General features: G+C 41.2%; 1 protein-coding gene across 1 annotated transcript in view; it reads right to left on the reverse strand.

Annotated features, from left to right (window-relative positions):
- The window catches only part of SYNE2 (spectrin repeat containing nuclear envelope protein 2), a 181,869-nt gene that overhangs the window by 45,570 nt on the left and 118,514 nt on the right, over window positions 1-17,785 (reverse strand). The window contains 12 exon segments of the mRNA XM_009644870.2: window positions 5-67; window positions 1,428-1,522; window positions 2,751-2,898; window positions 3,245-3,399; window positions 3,968-4,096; window positions 5,578-5,757; window positions 7,704-7,908; window positions 8,207-8,340; window positions 10,569-10,739; window positions 13,527-13,676; window positions 15,304-15,459; window positions 17,254-17,430. Coding sequence (XP_009643165.2) covers window positions 5-67; window positions 1,428-1,522; window positions 2,751-2,898; window positions 3,245-3,399; window positions 3,968-4,096; window positions 5,578-5,757; window positions 7,704-7,908; window positions 8,207-8,340; window positions 10,569-10,739; window positions 13,527-13,676; window positions 15,304-15,459; window positions 17,254-17,430 — 1,763 coding nt within the window.

Here is a 17,785-nt window from a genome sequence, read left to right on the forward strand (position 1 = left end):
CTGAACCATCCGGATAACATTCTGCCACTGCTCTTTCAGCAACGTGAGCTTGGAAATAAACTCTGTTCTGAAGATGACCAATGTTGAGTGTTAATATATTTTGAGCTCAAGGCTGCCTTTTACAATAATTGTTATGAATTTCCATTTGCAATATTGTATTCCAATTACAATACACAACTATGCAAAAAGCTCTATGTAGCCCTACTCTCAGCCCTGCTCTCTGAGTTCCAGCATTTAAGCATTCAAAAAATACTTTTACATGATACAAGAATGGATAATGTAAATCATTCTTATTATTGTGATATAGCAACATACGGAGTACAGCAATCACAGAAACAATATGCACCGAACACTTCTCTGAAGAAGGTCAAGTGAGACAAGAACACTGATTGTGCTGCAAAATTGATCTGTGCCTTTACCAGTCTGTAAGCGGGAGTTCAACCACCATTGTATCCTACAGCACTGGGACCTAACTGCAAAGAGAAAAGGCTCTGTGTTGTTATTGAACCCATTCAAGCAGGTTTTTGGCCTCTCCTATGACATGGTTAGATGATCCAGCATATCTAGCTGCAGTGGTTAAGACAACCCCCATCTATCAATTCTGCTCCTCTGCAGGAGGCCATGGCCCCCAGATTAGCTCTTATACAAACACCTGTGTTTGTGGGGCTAGCTTCAGCACAAAAATCCATCATCTTTGCTTAGTTTAGCCCTACATTCTCTGGCATTTTTAAGCCAAGCTATGGACTTCATGCTGAAGTGGCTGGGGGGAGCGCACACACTGTCCTGCCAGCTCTCTGGGAGCAGCAAGCTCTGGCAGAGAGGGGTAATGTCTTCACAGCAGAAATGCCTGAGGCAGTTGAACCTCTGCTCACAAATATTACTTGCTGCTTCTCACTCTACACTGATTAAGAGAAAAATATAATATCATTCTGATAAAAAAACAGGTTTAACTACCATATGTTTTGGATTGCGTGGCCGATGACTCAATGCCCTGTCATGTGTGCCAGGGGCAACATGGATAGTCTCACACCTCTGTGCTTTAAAAAGTAGAGAGGTCTAGGAAGAAAGAAAGGCTCTTTGATATGCAGCATCCTCATCACCCTCTGCAGGAAGGTAGCTTCTCAACCACAGTTACAGTTTCAACAACTGCAGGGTAGCAGTAGACAAGGAAGCCTCCTGTCCAGGAGCAATTACTTTTGTTAGGCAGACCATCCATTTACTATCCAAAATGCAGTCTGGCCAGAGCACCTGTGTTTCTTTCTTATTGCACCTCCTAACACTCTTGCATAATGTGCCAGGGGTTATTTAAAGAGTGAGCCCAGTCAAGAATTATGTCCTCATGAGAGCAAAGATTCAATACCAACTCCAAGGAAGAGAGTATATTCACTGAATTACCAAGATCTTAGGGAGAAAAATAAAGCGAATACCTTTTCTCTGCTTCTCCAGATTCCAAGAAGAGTAGAACTTTTGCTATGATAGAATTAAATGTCTGCTGATTTATGGAAATCTCAGTTTGCAGCATCTGAAAATACCATAAGAACAACAGTTTTAGCTATTCACTGAACAACTTTTGCTACGAAAGCTGGTTCTGCTCCAGATGTGACAGCATTTATTTAGTTTTAAATGCTGAAAACTCTATTATTTTCCACTGCCAGTGTTGAATGCACCCTAACAGATTACACACTTTTTGGATACCGGGGGAATTTGCATATATGTGATAGCAGAACCCGCCAGGAGCTGTATGTTACAGATAATCTGAAGCCTAAAGTTGGCTGGACTCATGAATGGGAAATGCAATCTAGACAGAAACCCATAGAAAAGGTATAAAAAAGCTACATATAAGGGTGAATTTACTCTTTAACACAATGAACGAAAGTTTATTCTATAAATAATTTCATCGCAATGAATAAATTGGAGAGGTCTAAGTGAAAGAGAGAGAATAACTTTTTGTGGACCCTAATGAATATCACTAACATGCAGAGACTTAACACCCCACGGAATTAGCAGCAGTACTTTGGGTAGTGTGAAGCTGTGGTCCACTGCAGCATAAAGCTCACCATAACAGTTCATGCTGTTTAGCGTTTACCACATGGTTTTGTTGGTTTTTTTTTCTTCTGTATTTTGGTTGTTCTTCTATCCTCCCACCACTAGGACAAAGTCTATAGATAGACACTTTGCTTAGTATTGCATTCACATGCTACTGGTAGCATGCAATGTACCTTCTCCTCTGAATGGATACTGCCATACCTGTGTGAAGCACTCTCTGTAACAAATAGCAAGTGTTTGGAAAGATGCCAGTGAAACAGATTTTCACCAAAATCTAACAACCAGTCAAAATCAAAATATGCTATGAAAACATTTTGGTTTAAGTGCAGTTCTTCCAGAAACTGGTAAGGTTCCAGCCAGATCGCCAGCAAACCGCCTAGCTAGTTGCCACAGGCTTCAGCACTGTAGGGCAGGCAGACAGGCAAGTAACCTCAGGGCTGGAGAAAGCTAGGGTTTCCATGACGCAACACTTGATGACACACTCCTAAAGGTCTGATCCCTGCAAAAAGGGATCCATCCATTTTGGAAAAGGATTTTCACATTTCGAAGTTTTCCTCTGAATAAGTAGAAGGCCACATTTCAAGAGTGAAAATGTTCCATAAAACTCTGCCCAGATCTAATTTGAAAAGGCACAGTATTTTCTAGTGATTTCCCCCCACTTCCACCGTTCAGGAACATGCTTCCATTTTCAGAGTTAGCTTTACCTCATATACTCTCTGTTGCTCCTGCAGTTCTTCAAATTGCCCTGGAATGTTTGTTTTTAAGGCCTCTTTCATTTTTTCTAGGAATTTCATCCAGTTTTCACATTTCTGAAAGAATTTCTTTTCATCATTTTGAGTTCCCTCAAGCACACTGTAAAACAAAAGAAATCATCAGAAACTACCGTGTTGGTGGTTGTTTTTCTGGATATGTTTGCATACAGTCTAACGTGGTGGTTAGCAATACTAACATAGTAGGGTTCTGCTTGGTACTTTGCTACATTCTTCACCTATGAGCATCCAGATTTTTGCTTCAAGTGACTTGGAATACAAGTAGCTACTGAATAATCTGGAGTAAATTTAAAGGGCAGGAATTCAACTTGGAAAGCCCTGGAGAAAGCTGAGAACAGACTGCAAGACTTCCCAGGTTTTAATTTGGTTTTGATTTTCCTCACAGAAAAGGAAATGGTTAGTAGCGATTTTTTGTTTGCATTTCGGACCTGCAGCGTTCCAGAGCAGCTGCTGTTTTCTGACTCCATTGCCGAGTCAGGCTCTGCATTTTCTTCAGGGTGAAGTCACTGAGTGGCACCTTAATGCTTGCTTCATTCAAACTCTCTATGCTTGGAGAAAGTGCAGCAAGCTCCAGTGTGTGATTCTGGAAGTAAAAAAAAAATAAATTAATTGCAAAAAAAAAAATACTGCCTTCCTATCATTTCAAAGAAATATAGAAGCCTCTTCTGTAGGAAGCATCTGAAGGTTATGCATCCAAAATGCTAACCCAAAACCAGCCAACGTTTCTGTGTTAACTTCAAAGAATTTAGGAAACAAAAAAAGTCACAATACCCTTGCACAGGGACCGCTTTTCCAACAGTACTGAACAGATATTCAAGAGCTGGTACTTGCAGATTTATTTTGTACACTACATTGAGGGCAACAGGGTAGCTCCAAGCAAAGCTGGTGAAAAAGATCTCACATCAACCCCAAATATATGTGATTTTCTTCCCCTTCATACAGGCATTAGGCCTGCAATGCATATCTAGAGTTTTTATGAACTTAAACCATTGCTTTTTGCATTTTGGATAAGATTATAGTTACTCTGACAGAAGTGCTATAACTATGATTCTTAGGACACAAAGAGTTTCTTGAAGTAGGCAAGAGCTGGTATCCTATGGGCACCTAAATCCTGAGTATGTATCTTTTTGTTCTTGGGAATCCAAACATACCATGAGCAATTCTGAGTTGTCCGTTTCTCCCTCTAGACAGAGACTATCGAAGGCCTCTGTGCAATTCTTGACATGACCCTCCAGTGTTTCAAGGCAGTTCTTGAAATCCTCCAGTTGTAAAAGATTGAACTAGGGTGAATATTGCATATTTACATTAATTATGGTTTCATATATATATTCAGTATACAAAAAGGAGCAATAAGCAGTATCATCAGGAAAACAAACAGATGTTAAACCCAAATTCCAACATATTTATAACTCACTAACTGAACTTTTTCAGTTTTTGCACTGGATAAGGGGAAAATTTAAGGCAAAGCAGAGCACCAGAAACTGAATCTCTAAATCCTGAGAGATTCATCTATGTATGGAAGGAATAGGGGCATCTGCAATACCTTTTTGTAGCTTCGGGCTGTTTGATCTACTGTGAAAGTGGAAAGCCAAAACTTAGTTTATCAGAGGGAAGAAACTTGTAAACATGAGCTTCGTTTAAGCTACACACAGGGCCTGCTCCCATGTGCCTACAGCCAAGGCTGTGCAGATTACGTGAGCTCTGTGGAAAGAAATAACTAGGGCTGGAATTCAACTTTTTTATTCACTAGGTTGGTTTCTTTGGCTCAGGGAGAAGAGCACTTGGAAAGCTTCTTCTTTCTTGCAAGAATTAAGCTCCACATCTCTAAGAACACTGAAACAGCAAATTTTTATAAAGAGTGAATGGCAAAAATTGGTGTGGGGAGCGAGATACAGTTCTGTGGTAATGTGGCAGGGTTACACCAGGGAAAATGACTACCCACAAATGAAATTTTTCATGGAGAGAGAAGTTCAAAGGGAATACGAGAAATCTGTTATCTTCACAAAGATATCTGACTTCCAGCCATTGAACTGTGCTGGTAGACGGGAGTCATAAATAGAGCTGGCTGAAAATTTCTTGATGAATTTGGGTTTACTTTAGAACAGAACAATTCATTGAAACCAGACTTTTTCACAGGAACAGATTAATTTTACATCAGTAAATGTACAGCAGTACATTTGCTTGAAAGTTTTCTTGGGAATAGCTGTGCAGAGGGGAAGTCAATCCCACAACACTCTTGTGAGCACAGCATCTTACGGGGAAACCTGGACCCAGGTCCCTCTCTACTCTGCCTGAAAGGGATTTGAATCTGGTCTTCAAAATTACATCAAATGACCACAGTTTTCTGTTTGGTTTTAGGCACATTGTATGCACTCTTATCAAATCAAAATGAAGGTCTTAGGTTTTTTCAAAGGCAGAGCTAAGAAAGTTTACAACTTACTTTGAAGTTCATAGAATAAAAGTACATTTCCTAACCTTCAATCATCTGAGGGTCCCGCACTGCTTGACTGTAATAGGTTCACTTACAAAGGCTTGTTAGAGCAACACAAGCAGGTACGAAGGCTGAAACCCTTCCTTTATCTGTGCCTCTGGCTTCATGTATTACTTGCTCACATAGTTGCTCATACTGTCAAGTTTAATTTTTTTGAAATTTCATTTCAATTCAAGAACTACAGTGTTCTAGTGAAGAAGGTAGCTCACATAGGGCTCTAGTGAAGAAGTTTCCTCACACTGACAGCTAATTTAATATTCAAAAAAATACCTCAAATTCATCTAACTTCCTCTGCAACATCTTTTCCAAATAGGATGCTCTCTGGAGCGTCTGCAGCTTCTCCAACAGAGTGGCTTCTGCAGCTGTCCCAGACTGCTGTCTTATCCTATCAGCCAGCAAAGAAATCTGGGTACGGCATCCTGTTATGTTTTGAAGGCCATGCTGTAAATTCTGATGAGAGAAGGGGAAAGAAAAAAAAAGTCAGCAAATCAATCAGATCATCATTCATGTGCCACTTTCATTTAGTATCTTTTGTTGCTGTAACTAAGCTCTTTTTGTTGATCTCCTCTGGGAGCCAAATTCAGCTATGGTGCAAGCTTCCGTCTTTTACTTGGAGGATAATGGGAACTGCATCCATTACTCTAGTGCTGGGAAAGGCACAGTTCAAAGTTCAATGGAACACCAGTGACTTCAGGATACTACTGCTACAGAGGAGACTAGGAAGAGAAATCGGAATATCCCTCTCTACAGAATGGATTTACACTAGCAGATGGAGAAACTGGCCCATAACTATTATGTTACAAACATACCAGTACTTTGGATCCCTTAGTGACTGAGGACTATGGGTTTGGTTTTATTTGTTCCCCTTTACTAGAGAAGTGATACTATAAAATTGAACTCTGAAGGCAGTACAAGAACAACAAGGAGTTGTTTTATACGCCGTTCAATGTACTTGATTATTTCTTTGACCTGGACAACTGTCATTTACTTCTAGCCATGAAAACCCCTGGAATTTGCCACTGTATATTGTCTTTTCTGTGAGTAATGAATGACAACTTCTGATTGATAGCAAAGAGCAGACATGCTTCCCTAAAAAGCACAATGGCTTTTAGTTCCGGACCCCTGTCTTTAGAATGAATCACATCATAAATTGCCACTTCAGCCATTTAGTAAATAACCCATTTTGATTTTTTACTCTCTATTCAGAACTTTATTTTTATTTATTGTGGCGACAGTTACACAAAACCATAATCTTTCCTAATATATACTAGAGGAAAAGATTAGAGAGATTAAAATTCAGTTTGGTAACACACATGTATTTTCAAACACACGTAACTCATATGCCGTATCACTGATCCCCATTCTTCTAACTCACCACTTTCAAAAAACCGCAAGAAATTCTGTGTGTCCTACCCACACATACCAGGACAGGATCTACAGTGCTAATGGCACTCTAGTGGTCATGTCTTGCTTAGCAGGTGCAAAACTCTTCCCAAAAATTTCCAGAAAATGTGATGCCTTTTTGCTGACATATTGATGACTTTCTGTCACAGCCATTAATAGATCAGAAGAAAGTGAAAGTGTTTTGGTCTAAGCTTTACTGCTGTCAGTGGTTTCTGACACAGGAAGAAATATATGAGTTCTCTTTCCCGTAATGTAAAGTTTCTTAATTGGCCACGTGCAAAATGGAGTACTTTAGACTTCTTCCAGTACGTGGCTAGAGGTTCATAAAGCATGATGAATCATCGCTCTGTCCTGAAATAAGGATTATTATATTTCTTTACTGCAGTCTGAAGAAACCCAGAATGTCAGAACCTAATGGCAGCTTTGCTGCTCGAGAGTCAAATGTACCCTGTGGTCTCAGCATGAGATCTCATTTGCCTAAAGTCAGAAGCATTTAGAATAATCTAATGAGCTCAGAAATCTGTGAACTTATCAGACCAGGCCAAAAAAAAAGTACCAAATCCAAATAAAACCAATTTGAAGACTGTAGAAGGCCTCAAGATTGTTCTGTGTTCTGGAAAACTGGTCTTTTTTTGCCAGCTATTGTTCTAGTAGATATTATATCTCCTCCCAAGCAGATCCCCATAAAGTAAATAATTTTTGGTTTAATGATTCCTTCCAACACAGCCCTGATTCTTTGCATTGAGCAGAAAGGGGCAGAAGATGCTTTCTTCTCACCCTATGCTGACTCTAGTTTGGTTTGGTCTCAGGATCTGGTCAAAGTATTTAAAGGAAATACAAAGGTGCCTCTTAAGGGGAAAAAAACCCCACAGATTCTATGTTTTCCACTGACTGGATTTGGGGGAGGAAGGGTGAAGAAGGTGTTCCTTTTGATTTGTTTCTCAGAAATAAATCCTGGTTTGTACCAGGCAGCAGAAACATACTCCATGTACCTTTATATCCTGTATCCTCTGCTTCAGGGTTTCTATCATGTTATCCTCAGGCATGTGAGCATCCAAGAGCTGAGTGCACTGCTCTTTGTGCTGCTGTAGCTTGGCTTCTGCCTCACTGCATAAAGTATCGAAGGGCTCCCAAAGCTGCAGGGTTGCTTGTGCTGCCCGCAATTGGTCTGTGATGTCTTCATTTACTGAGTTCCACCTGCCAACATATCAAAGGATAAGAGCATTTTCCTCCAGAATATGATTTGGTGTAGGATTCCTGTGGGAGTTTCTCTGCATTCATACCCATGTTACTGAAAGCCCACTGCCACAGCACCATTTTGTGCTTTGTGATGCATCACAAGAAAGGTAGTATCAGCTACTCCTCACACAGGTACCCTTAGACAGATGAGTCGTATTAATATAGATTTAAAAATACGACAGACCTTCAAGTCCTGCTTCAGCAACTTTTTTTTTTTTTAAATACTAATAAACAGGGGTCTTTTTCTCAAGCTTACCTAGAGTGTGCCTCTGTGCACTTCTGTTCAATAATCTCTGCAAAGGAGGGGGAGCAGTTCTTCTTCAGGTTGCTGGCAGCAGCCTGGAGCTTGGCCCAACTTCCTTCACTGTTCTCCGATTCATCTTGAAGAGACTGCAAAATTGATTATTGCAATTAGTTGTGGAGATGAACGACCTAAATGTAGCTTCCCCTATAGATTGGTAGGGATAGGGTAGCAATAATGCCACACGTTTGCAGCACAGATTAAAATGTTTGTGAAAAATCTAACAGCTGATCCTAAAAATTAGGAAGCTAAAAAGAGAGGTGAAATGGTCCAAGTTAAAAGAAATCATTCAGGAGGCCTATTTTAAACTGAAGTCATTTATTTGCTCTTAAAGAAACAGCCCATTTAATAAACCCACATCCTTGAACTGATTAAATTAATTAACTAGAAACCAAAAATGTTTTTATTTTAAGCCACTGTTTCAGGGAATTTCTACTGGCAGTAAAGTTGGCTTGACAACTCCTGTCCCTGGCTGTGTGTTCCCCTACTGATACAGGCAATTGCAGAACTGTGTCATGGATCGTATCTGTGAACTGGTCCAGATTAAAAATAAAGAGGGTGATGGATGGAAGTAAGAAGGCACCCAGCTCCTTCCATTTATTACGTGTACCCAGGTGAGGGTGGAAATCGCTTATGCAGGCTTTTCTGCCAAGAGACACGTACCTGGGATTCACAGCCTCAGCCTGTCCTGCACCACTTCTTGATATAACTTGAAAATAAACGAAACCAGGCCTCATTTACACTGAAACAGTGCCCCACTTAGACTCTGTAATAGCCAAGCAGAGCAGCAGGACAATCCAGAGCATTTACGCCTGGCATTTATGCCCAGCCTCATTCAGAGGCTGTGCAGGAAAACTCCAGCTCTCTGGAGGGCAACTGAACAGTTCACTTTGTGCTGGAGGAACTGGAAATGACAGGCTTGGGTGTCCCCCTGCTCTGACCCAGGGCTGCTGCACCCACCCAACCCAAGCCATAGCTTTTGGGAAGGGGAATCCTGGGTCCTGGACCTTGACTCCCATGCTGTTTATATGTGGAAAGATGCTTTAATGCAAATAACGCTTTAATGCAGAATGTGTCAGTGGTCATTGGCACAGCAGCTGGGACATAGCACCGCAAGCAGAGCCTTCAAATCACAGATCTAGAGACATAGTCCCTTCGCCGATTTTCTCCCAGGTCCCCTGCATTTCTGCACCGAGTCCCAGCATCGACGCGCAGGCAACTCCTTCCAGGTTATGCTACAGCCTTATGGCAGGGCAATTCCCTGGGAAGTGCAAGCAAAGGGGCAAATTTCCTTTCAATCAATGAGCTGAGAACAAACATCTTTCACCTGAATGGCAAGTAACCTTTAGGCAAACACAAACAGCAATAGTATTAGGTTTTCCTTTGCCAGCTGTATTTCCAGCCAAACTTCCTGCTCTCCATGTGGATTATACATGGACTGAGTAATAATAGTAATATAGGCTGAGAGAGTTGGGGTTGTTCAGCCTGCAGAAGAGAAGGCTGCGGGCAGACCTGATTGCGGCCTTTCAGTACCTAAAGGGGACCTACAGGAAAGGTGGGGAAAATCTTTTTAGTAGGGCCAGCTGTGTCAGGACAAGGGGTAATGGTTTTAAACTAAACCAGGGTAGGTTTAGACTAGATATAAGGAAGAAATTCTTTACAATGAGGGTGGTGAAACTCTGGAACAGGTTGCCCCGAGAGGGAGTGGAGGCCCCATCCCTGGAAACATTCAAGGCCAGGTTGGACGGGGCTCTGAGCAACCTGATCTGGTTAGCGGTGTCCCTGCTCACTGCAGGAGGGTTGGGCTAGATGGCCTCTAGGGGTCCCTTCCAACCCAAAACATTCTATGATTCTATGAGTAGGCATTAGCATGAGGGGTGGTGGTGCAGTGCCCACGTCCCTCTGGACTCTGTGGTGCAAGGGAGCGTGAGGGCCTGGTGCTTCATATGGGGATGCCTTCCAGCACATGTAGAAGACTAAAACATCAAGGGATCTTTGCAATTCAAAATGGAGGCTCTGCTAGCCCACAGGAAGGCAGACATGGTAGCAGCTGACCTGTACTTCTCTCTTGAACCTTGGTATCTAAATTGCACCAGAGTTGAATTTATGTGCTAAATAAAGTAAGAAATCTAAAAATAGTCCTCAGTGCCTCTGGAGTTAAAAAAAAAGAAAAAAGTATTCCACTGACTTCAATAGCACTATAATAAAGAGGAGGTGGCTCAGATGAATTTTTCTGTCTGTTTTACGGTGGAGTTTGTTTATTTTTTTAAAGGCAAAGAAGGAAATACGGAAATATGACAACTTCAGTAGATTTTACCTGGAGAGTTTTGACCTGGTTTTTCAAAGCTTCCAATGACACCACAGAAGGTTTGCACTGGTCTATGGAGTACAAATATCTTGTTGTCATCAGGCTGACTTCTGCATAAACTTCATCATATAGTTTCCACTGCTCCAGTATTGACTGCATTGAGGTCTTTAACTGTGCAACCTGCAAATGAACCACTTTTATTACTATTTCTTGGGTAGTCCTGACATATAAATCACTTTTAAATTGACGTAAAAATCTAAGCTCAATGCTTAGAGGAGTGTGGCCAGCAGGTCGAGGGAGGTTCTCCTCCCCCTCTACTCTGCCCTGGTGAGACCCCACCTGGAGTACTGTGTCCAGTTCTGGGCTCCCCAGTTCAAGAAAGATGAGGAACTCCTAGAAAGAGTCCAGAGGAGAACAACTAGGATGATAAAGGGACTGGAGCATCTCCCCTAGGAGGAAAGGCTGAGAGAGTTGGGCTTGTTCAGCCTGAAGAAGAGAAGACTGAGAGGGGACCTCATCAACACATACAAATATCTTAAGGGTGGAAGTCACGAGGATGGAGCCAGACTCTTTGCAGTGGTGTCCAGTGACAGGACAAGGGGCAATGGGTACAAACTGAGACATAAGAGGTTTCAGTTGAATATGAGGAAAAACTTCTATACTCTGAGGGTGACAGGGCACTGGAACAGGCTGCCCAGGGGGGTTGTGGAGTCTCCTTCTCTGGAGATATTCAAAGCCCGCCTGGACGAAGTCCTGTGCAACATGCTCTACGAGAACCTGCTTTAGCAGGAGGGTTGGACTAGATGATCTCCCGAGGTCCCTTCCAACCCTCGCGATTCTGTGCTTCTGTGATTCTCACTCCATGACAAGCCACAAGAATTTCACAAGCTGGAGTAATTTCTTACTTAGTAAGGAATTGTGCAGGCTGCAAATCAAACAGTTAATGGTCTTTAGAGTGAAGTATGAGAATTTGCTAGAAATAAAAATTTAACCAGAGTTAAACTAGAACGAGAGTTCAAGGTAGCAGTATTCTGTCAGACACAACTCCAGAATGCCTGAAAAAGTAAAAAGTACTGAAATAATGAACTGCTTATTCCTTCTTGCCAAAATCAACTTGAAGTGGGAGGAAGTTGAGAACCTTAATCTTCTTAGGAAGCAAATAGTTTGATCCAGGGATCAAGTTCCCTTTCAATGAAAATTTGAACAGAAATTGTTTTGTACAGAAGACGATACTACTACAATACTCTGGAGAGCTATTGTCCCTCTTATGCCATTGTGCTCTAATAATGCAGGCCCACCTGAATTGCAGTCTAGGAACTTCAGGATTCTCATATAAAATTAAATTATGGATATCCTCTTTGCTTTCTATGTCTCTTTCATTATTGCAGTTGTTTAATCTATATGGGGACAAGCATGGTTTCCATTTGCCACATACTCCTAGACATTGCAAACACAAGGCCACAGTCCTCCTTCAGTGTGATTTGTCATTTTTATCCTTCTGTATCAGGTAAGTACATAAGGCATGTCCTGGGTTAGACAAAACATTCATATAATTCAATATGTATTTTCAGTCATGCCAGTACCAGATGCTTTGAGAAGACCATGAAAACCAGGCAAGCAAACAGGCATGCCTCCATGGGACCTGGCAAAGGCAGATGCCAGATTTCAGTTCTGACTATACATCTACACAATGGAAGACGAAGACTTTTCTACACCGTAGTGCATGCTAAATAGACTATATGGATCATTGTATCCTATTATCCTAGTTCCAGGCATGCAGGAGTAGATGGATTAATCATCCCTATTCTCATTCGAATAGTGGTATAGGTGGGAGGAATCTCTAATTGCTTTTTGTAGCACGCAGCTAATTACCACCCACACAAGGAAGATGGAAAGACATCATGCTTGTGAAATGTCTCTGGGCCACAGACTCACAGTTTTGAAATCAATCTATGGACAATACAATCAAGGTACAATCATCTCCTTAGACCTGTATTTGAAATCACAGCCTGGCTCTGCTGTGGGAAGAAAGCTGCACTTGGTGTTTCATTGCACATGCAGACAACTAGGATGTAAGAACATTCTGTAGTCTTTAAGTTCAATACTTAAGACATAAAAATACTAAAATTAATGTGACCATGGTGACTGTAAGAAGAAAAAAGCACTAGGCTGTCAGTCCTGCCAATTTCAATCCCCAGCTCTATAGCGGAAGGGACAACTTTCATCATGCACCAGATTTCACAAAGTTTTGAGGAACAAAAGCAAGGCATTTATAATAGAAAGTGTAAGGGAATCTTAACTATAAACACAATCACTGCATCATGTATTTATTATAACAAATTTAAATTCATAAATGTATGTATTATATCTTCTGCACCTATCAATTACATCTAGATAAAAAAAAGATGAGTTTCAGGTATAAAGACAATATAACTATAAATGCAGACTGACCAATCTGTCAGACTCTCCTTGAAGCAATTGGAAACTACACAGGATTTGAAGATAGCAAAAGCCATCCAGGCGTGTGGTCGAAAGACTAACTGGGAGATGGAAAAGCTACAGTGATTATGGTGCAGGAGTAAGCAGCTTCCACCAGCATTACTACAGGGGAGAAAGACCAGGGTATGGAAGAGAAGCAGATTGAGTAAGAGTCTTTAAAGTTTCCATTTTCAATGTGACAGAAAAAAAAAGCAGTGCTATTTCTTTATTTTCTTAAACTGCAGATGGGGGTCTGTCCATCCTCCCACTGTATTCAAACTACTTTGAGATCAGATATTATTTTTCTCTCCCAACCTTGGAAATACATTAGTTTATGTTACATAAAGACTTCAAAGGAAGTTCTTAGGAAGGTTAAGATTAAGAATAAGGAATACTTTGCATCTTTTTTGTACCGGCCCCTCCATGAAGAGTAACATTAGTGGTAAGAATATGTACTGGAAGAAATCTGAATGCAAACAAAGCTTTTACCTGGCTTTCAGTGCTGTCCATCATTTCACACAGCTCAGCTATCCCGAGAGACAGAGCTTCTGGGGTTTGTTCTGCACTACCATTCAAAGCCAAACTCTGTTTGAGCTCATCAAGAGTTTTGGATTTAGTGATGAGTTGATTTTCTAGCTCCTAAATGAAAAAAACCACCAAAAAAAAATAAGATCTTTTAATGAGACCATAGAAGAAAATCTGTGTGAGGAGCTTAGATAAACATTCCTTCTTTAAAACCAATTCTGTGTAATTTTTCAGCCGTGCAACACCACCACCATTTCAACTCTGATACAGAACAACTGTTTTACAGGAATTCAAAATGACAGTGGCTGCTTTAGACAGTCTCCTGCAGGTAGAGCTAGAATCAGTCCATTTGGTGTCAGCATGAGCACTGGACATCATACTTAGGAAGGAAATTATGAGGAGCTAATTCCTCAGCCACCATGCAAGCCTCTTTGTACCTCTCCAGATGCAAAAAGTGTTTCTTTTAATGCAGCTGAACTTTTTCTTGGATAGGTTAGCATTTGGATCCTCCTCTATTCTAGCAGACAAAGGTAAAATAGGAACTGACATTGCCATATGAGGGTCCCTGACATCCTAACAACTTCTAGAAAGTTATTTTCATCTTGTCCTCTTAGCCAGAGTCTTTCTCCCATGGGAGTAACCCCGCTGAAATCATGGAGATGCCTGGGAGAATAACTTCTCCCCTAACACAATCAGCAAGATTATAAGCTAGTCTTGACATGCTGGGGAAAGCTCACCAATAAGTTCTTCACAACATGAGTAAATATCCATACTCACAATGGGCCTTAACATTTTCCTATAATACTACGCTTGAAGTCATGACTTTTTTCCCCCCTACTTACAGTCCCCCAAACATTTCCAAATTTGGACCTCATTTTCCTTGAGCAAATTACTTTTAATGAAATATTTTAGCCACCTGCATCCTAGAGCTGTACCTTGCTGTGAGCAGGTTAGTGTTTTAGCCAAAGACACCCTGTGTCTTTCTTCCATTCTGGCCCCTCAATACATTTCAGAGTGCTTCAAAGAGACAAGTAATTTGGTGGGTAACAGTGCACTCTAGGCAATAAAAGCAGCCTACTACAAGAGAGAGACACGTAACCATGGCAATGAAAGAACAAATATTCCATGTTAAAAAATAGAGAAGGAACACTGTACTGAATGAAAACAGCAGACTGTCAGAGTAATAGGAGCCAATTATTAGCTGGCTGCACCTGTACTAATTCTGAGGGAACTTATGCCTAGAAAAACACAAAAAACCCCAAAGTACACCCAGATTCTTGAGACTGGTGCAGAGAGACTCCATTCTAAGGCAGGAGTATAGAGAGTTGCTATTTTTCCAAATGAGTCTGTGTAGTTTCCACAACACTGCCACCACAGAGCTCTTCAGACTAATGGAATCAATAGCTTTTGCCATGGCTGTGTTGAAGTGAAAACAACTTCTTTTGGAGTCATCTCAGAGTAAGATCTACAATATTGCTGCACAACACTCCAAAATACCACAGAACAATAGCAGATGCATCTTCAGTTGGAGGAAAAAAACATAAAACAGCAATTCACATTAAAAGTGGATCTGGCTCTTTATCACCTGAACAGGCTTTAATGAAAATTACATTGTAGCATTGTTCTAGAAAATGGCAACTTCAATTTTTTTTTCTGTTAAAATCTGTGCGATTCTTTACTCTGGATTTGGCAAAGTGCTAAATATGTTTTTTGTAGTAATATCACACATATAATGTTTTACCTTGCAATCATCTAATGTGTTCTGTGCAGAGATCAGACTTGCTGGGGTTTGTAAAGATCTCAGTCGGTCACTCTGAGCTTCCAGCCAGTTGCGTAGAGTCTGTGCTTTGTTCTCATTTTCAGTAATATCCTCCAAAATGTGTTGCAGGTCTTGTATCTGAAAGTTACAGAACTATTTTAACTCATTAAACCTAGAGGTGGGCAGAAACACTGCTCCCCATTCCATGACAAAATTTGAGATTACAATATTTACAATGAAAATACTATTTAGAGAAAATATTTTGAAAGGAAAATCTAAAAAATTTTACTGGCTCTTTAGGATCTGACCTTTTCCCTGGGAAGGAAACAAGGCAGTGTGAGTTCTGGACCTGGCAACCTGCAGACCTGACAGGCTGGGGGACCCTGGACTACATGGACATGTTCATATGAAGTCTGAAAACTTCAATCTCCCTAAAATCGCCCAACAAAGTTACTAATAAGCAAGGGACCTCAAGTCTCCTATCTTCAGTTTTGGCCCTGAGGATCCATTAAATCTTAGAATGCAGTTTCCTGAAAATGATTAAAGAAGATAGCTCTTTTGCCCCCCAAAACTGAAACTTCATCATGGAAATTTTCAGTTGTTCAGGAACTGAACTTTCCACTTGAAAATGTTTCTGGAAGACTTTCTGAGTCAGAAAAATTTGGGAATTTTCTGTTTGATCAGCAGTCTTTGTATCTGGATTCAGGGAGGGCAGCTTCTCCCAAAGTCCTGTAAGTTCAGGAGAGAAACAGAGATGAAAGAGGAATGTGCTGGTAGAGGGATTCATTCCAGCAGCCTCATGTTTGCATTGTGGGATGCTAACCTTCCCCTGGTCTTTTCCACATCGCACGAGTCACACTAGCTCTTCGGGCGCTGGGGCACACAAGCACCAGCATCTAATTCTGGATACATGGATTATTTCCAGCCTCGCTAGAGTAAAGTAATTCTGAGGCACTGTCTGAAACAGTTTTTCTACAGAGAAACACAGAAGATGTGCTGGTATAGTTAGTCTACACGTAGAATTTGCCTATCAGCTGCCGATCTTCAAAGCACTCCATTGGGAAAGCATATTTTATTACTGAAGAGGGAGGACACAGAAGCAGAGTAAGACATTTCCAGTGACCCAGGAGGGCTGGAGCAGGGCTGGGAACAGATCTCTGCTGTGCCTTTTCAGCAGGGTCATATGTCCCCATCTGAATATGGCTGTCAACACTATTTACTTAATAATTACTTTTTTGGCAAATCCAACTGCTATAACAGCAAAATGGGTGGTAGCTTAATATATCCCTATTTCTCATTCCTGTCGTATGGCATGTGGAGGAGTTGTTTGCTTTTTTGGTGCTGTGTTTGCTGAGCAGGACCTGGCTGTTTGTACCAAGCAGTGCAGCACCTCTCCTTTCCACAAACCACCCAGTGTTTTCTCCCCTTAAGTTTTAAATGTCCCAACTTCCACAGCACCCCAAAGCTTCAACAGATTTCACTAACAGGTTCCCCTGCGGACACTACCCCAAATTCTTTCTTTTTCAGTTTTCTCAGTATAGGTGGTCTTTGCTGACACATCACTGACTATATTTTCTTCATATGTGGAATCTTATTTTTTCCACCTAATACAGTCAACTAGGGTAAATCCCAGGCTGTCATGAAGAGCAGATTTTGCCTATTTTCCCTCCCTGCAAGTTATAGGAGAGTTTACCCTCCCAGACCTTGCTGAGGCTTGGATGCCTATCCACCACCTGATAGCTGACGTGCTACAAGACCAACCCATAGGCTGCCGATGAGACAGCAGGATGGAGAGACAGCAGAGAGCACAGTGAGTCTCACTGTGTTCAACAGTGTTTTCAGTCTCAGGGGAAAAGGCTGCTTGCAAAATACAGAGCACCAGCACAGGTAAGATCAGAGTTGTGACAGAAAGCAATCAGAACTCAATCAAACCTTTCTGTTCAGAGAAGACTGCAGCCTGTGCCACCGCAGGTTCATCTCTCCAAGACACTCGGCAAATTCTGTCCTTTCATACCGCTTGCTTTCCACATCACAAGTGCTCATTTGCAAGAGTGACTGGTTAACAAAATCTACCATCCACTGTTTAAAGTTCATTTCCATCATATATTCCTGGAGGGGAAAAAAGAAAAAAAAAAAAAAAAAAAAAAGAACCAATTAATTTGGCAGTTTTAATCTGACCAGTTCCAATGCTGCTTCAAGACACAGCTATGGGACATTCATGGCTTATTCTCAACCGTGGCCTAAAATATTTTTCTGGAAGAGACCTGGCTGTAGGAATAATTCTCAATTTTTACCATTCTATATTTGTGTAGCTATTTCCATCCACTGAGACTTTACAGAAAATCACTACCATTATGTGGGTAGCTCAAGGTAAGAGCAGCCTAGTGCCAGAGCAGAGAACAAACCTAGGGGTACCAGACCCAGTACTTTATCCATTGGACAATACCATCACACTGCCATGGGC

This window comes from Egretta garzetta, unplaced genomic scaffold (genome assembly GCF_000687185.1).
Source record: "Egretta garzetta isolate BGI_Z169 unplaced genomic scaffold, ASM68718v1 scaffold508, whole genome shotgun sequence".
In the NCBI taxonomy this organism is placed as follows: Eukaryota; Metazoa; Chordata; class Aves; order Pelecaniformes; family Ardeidae; genus Egretta; species Egretta garzetta.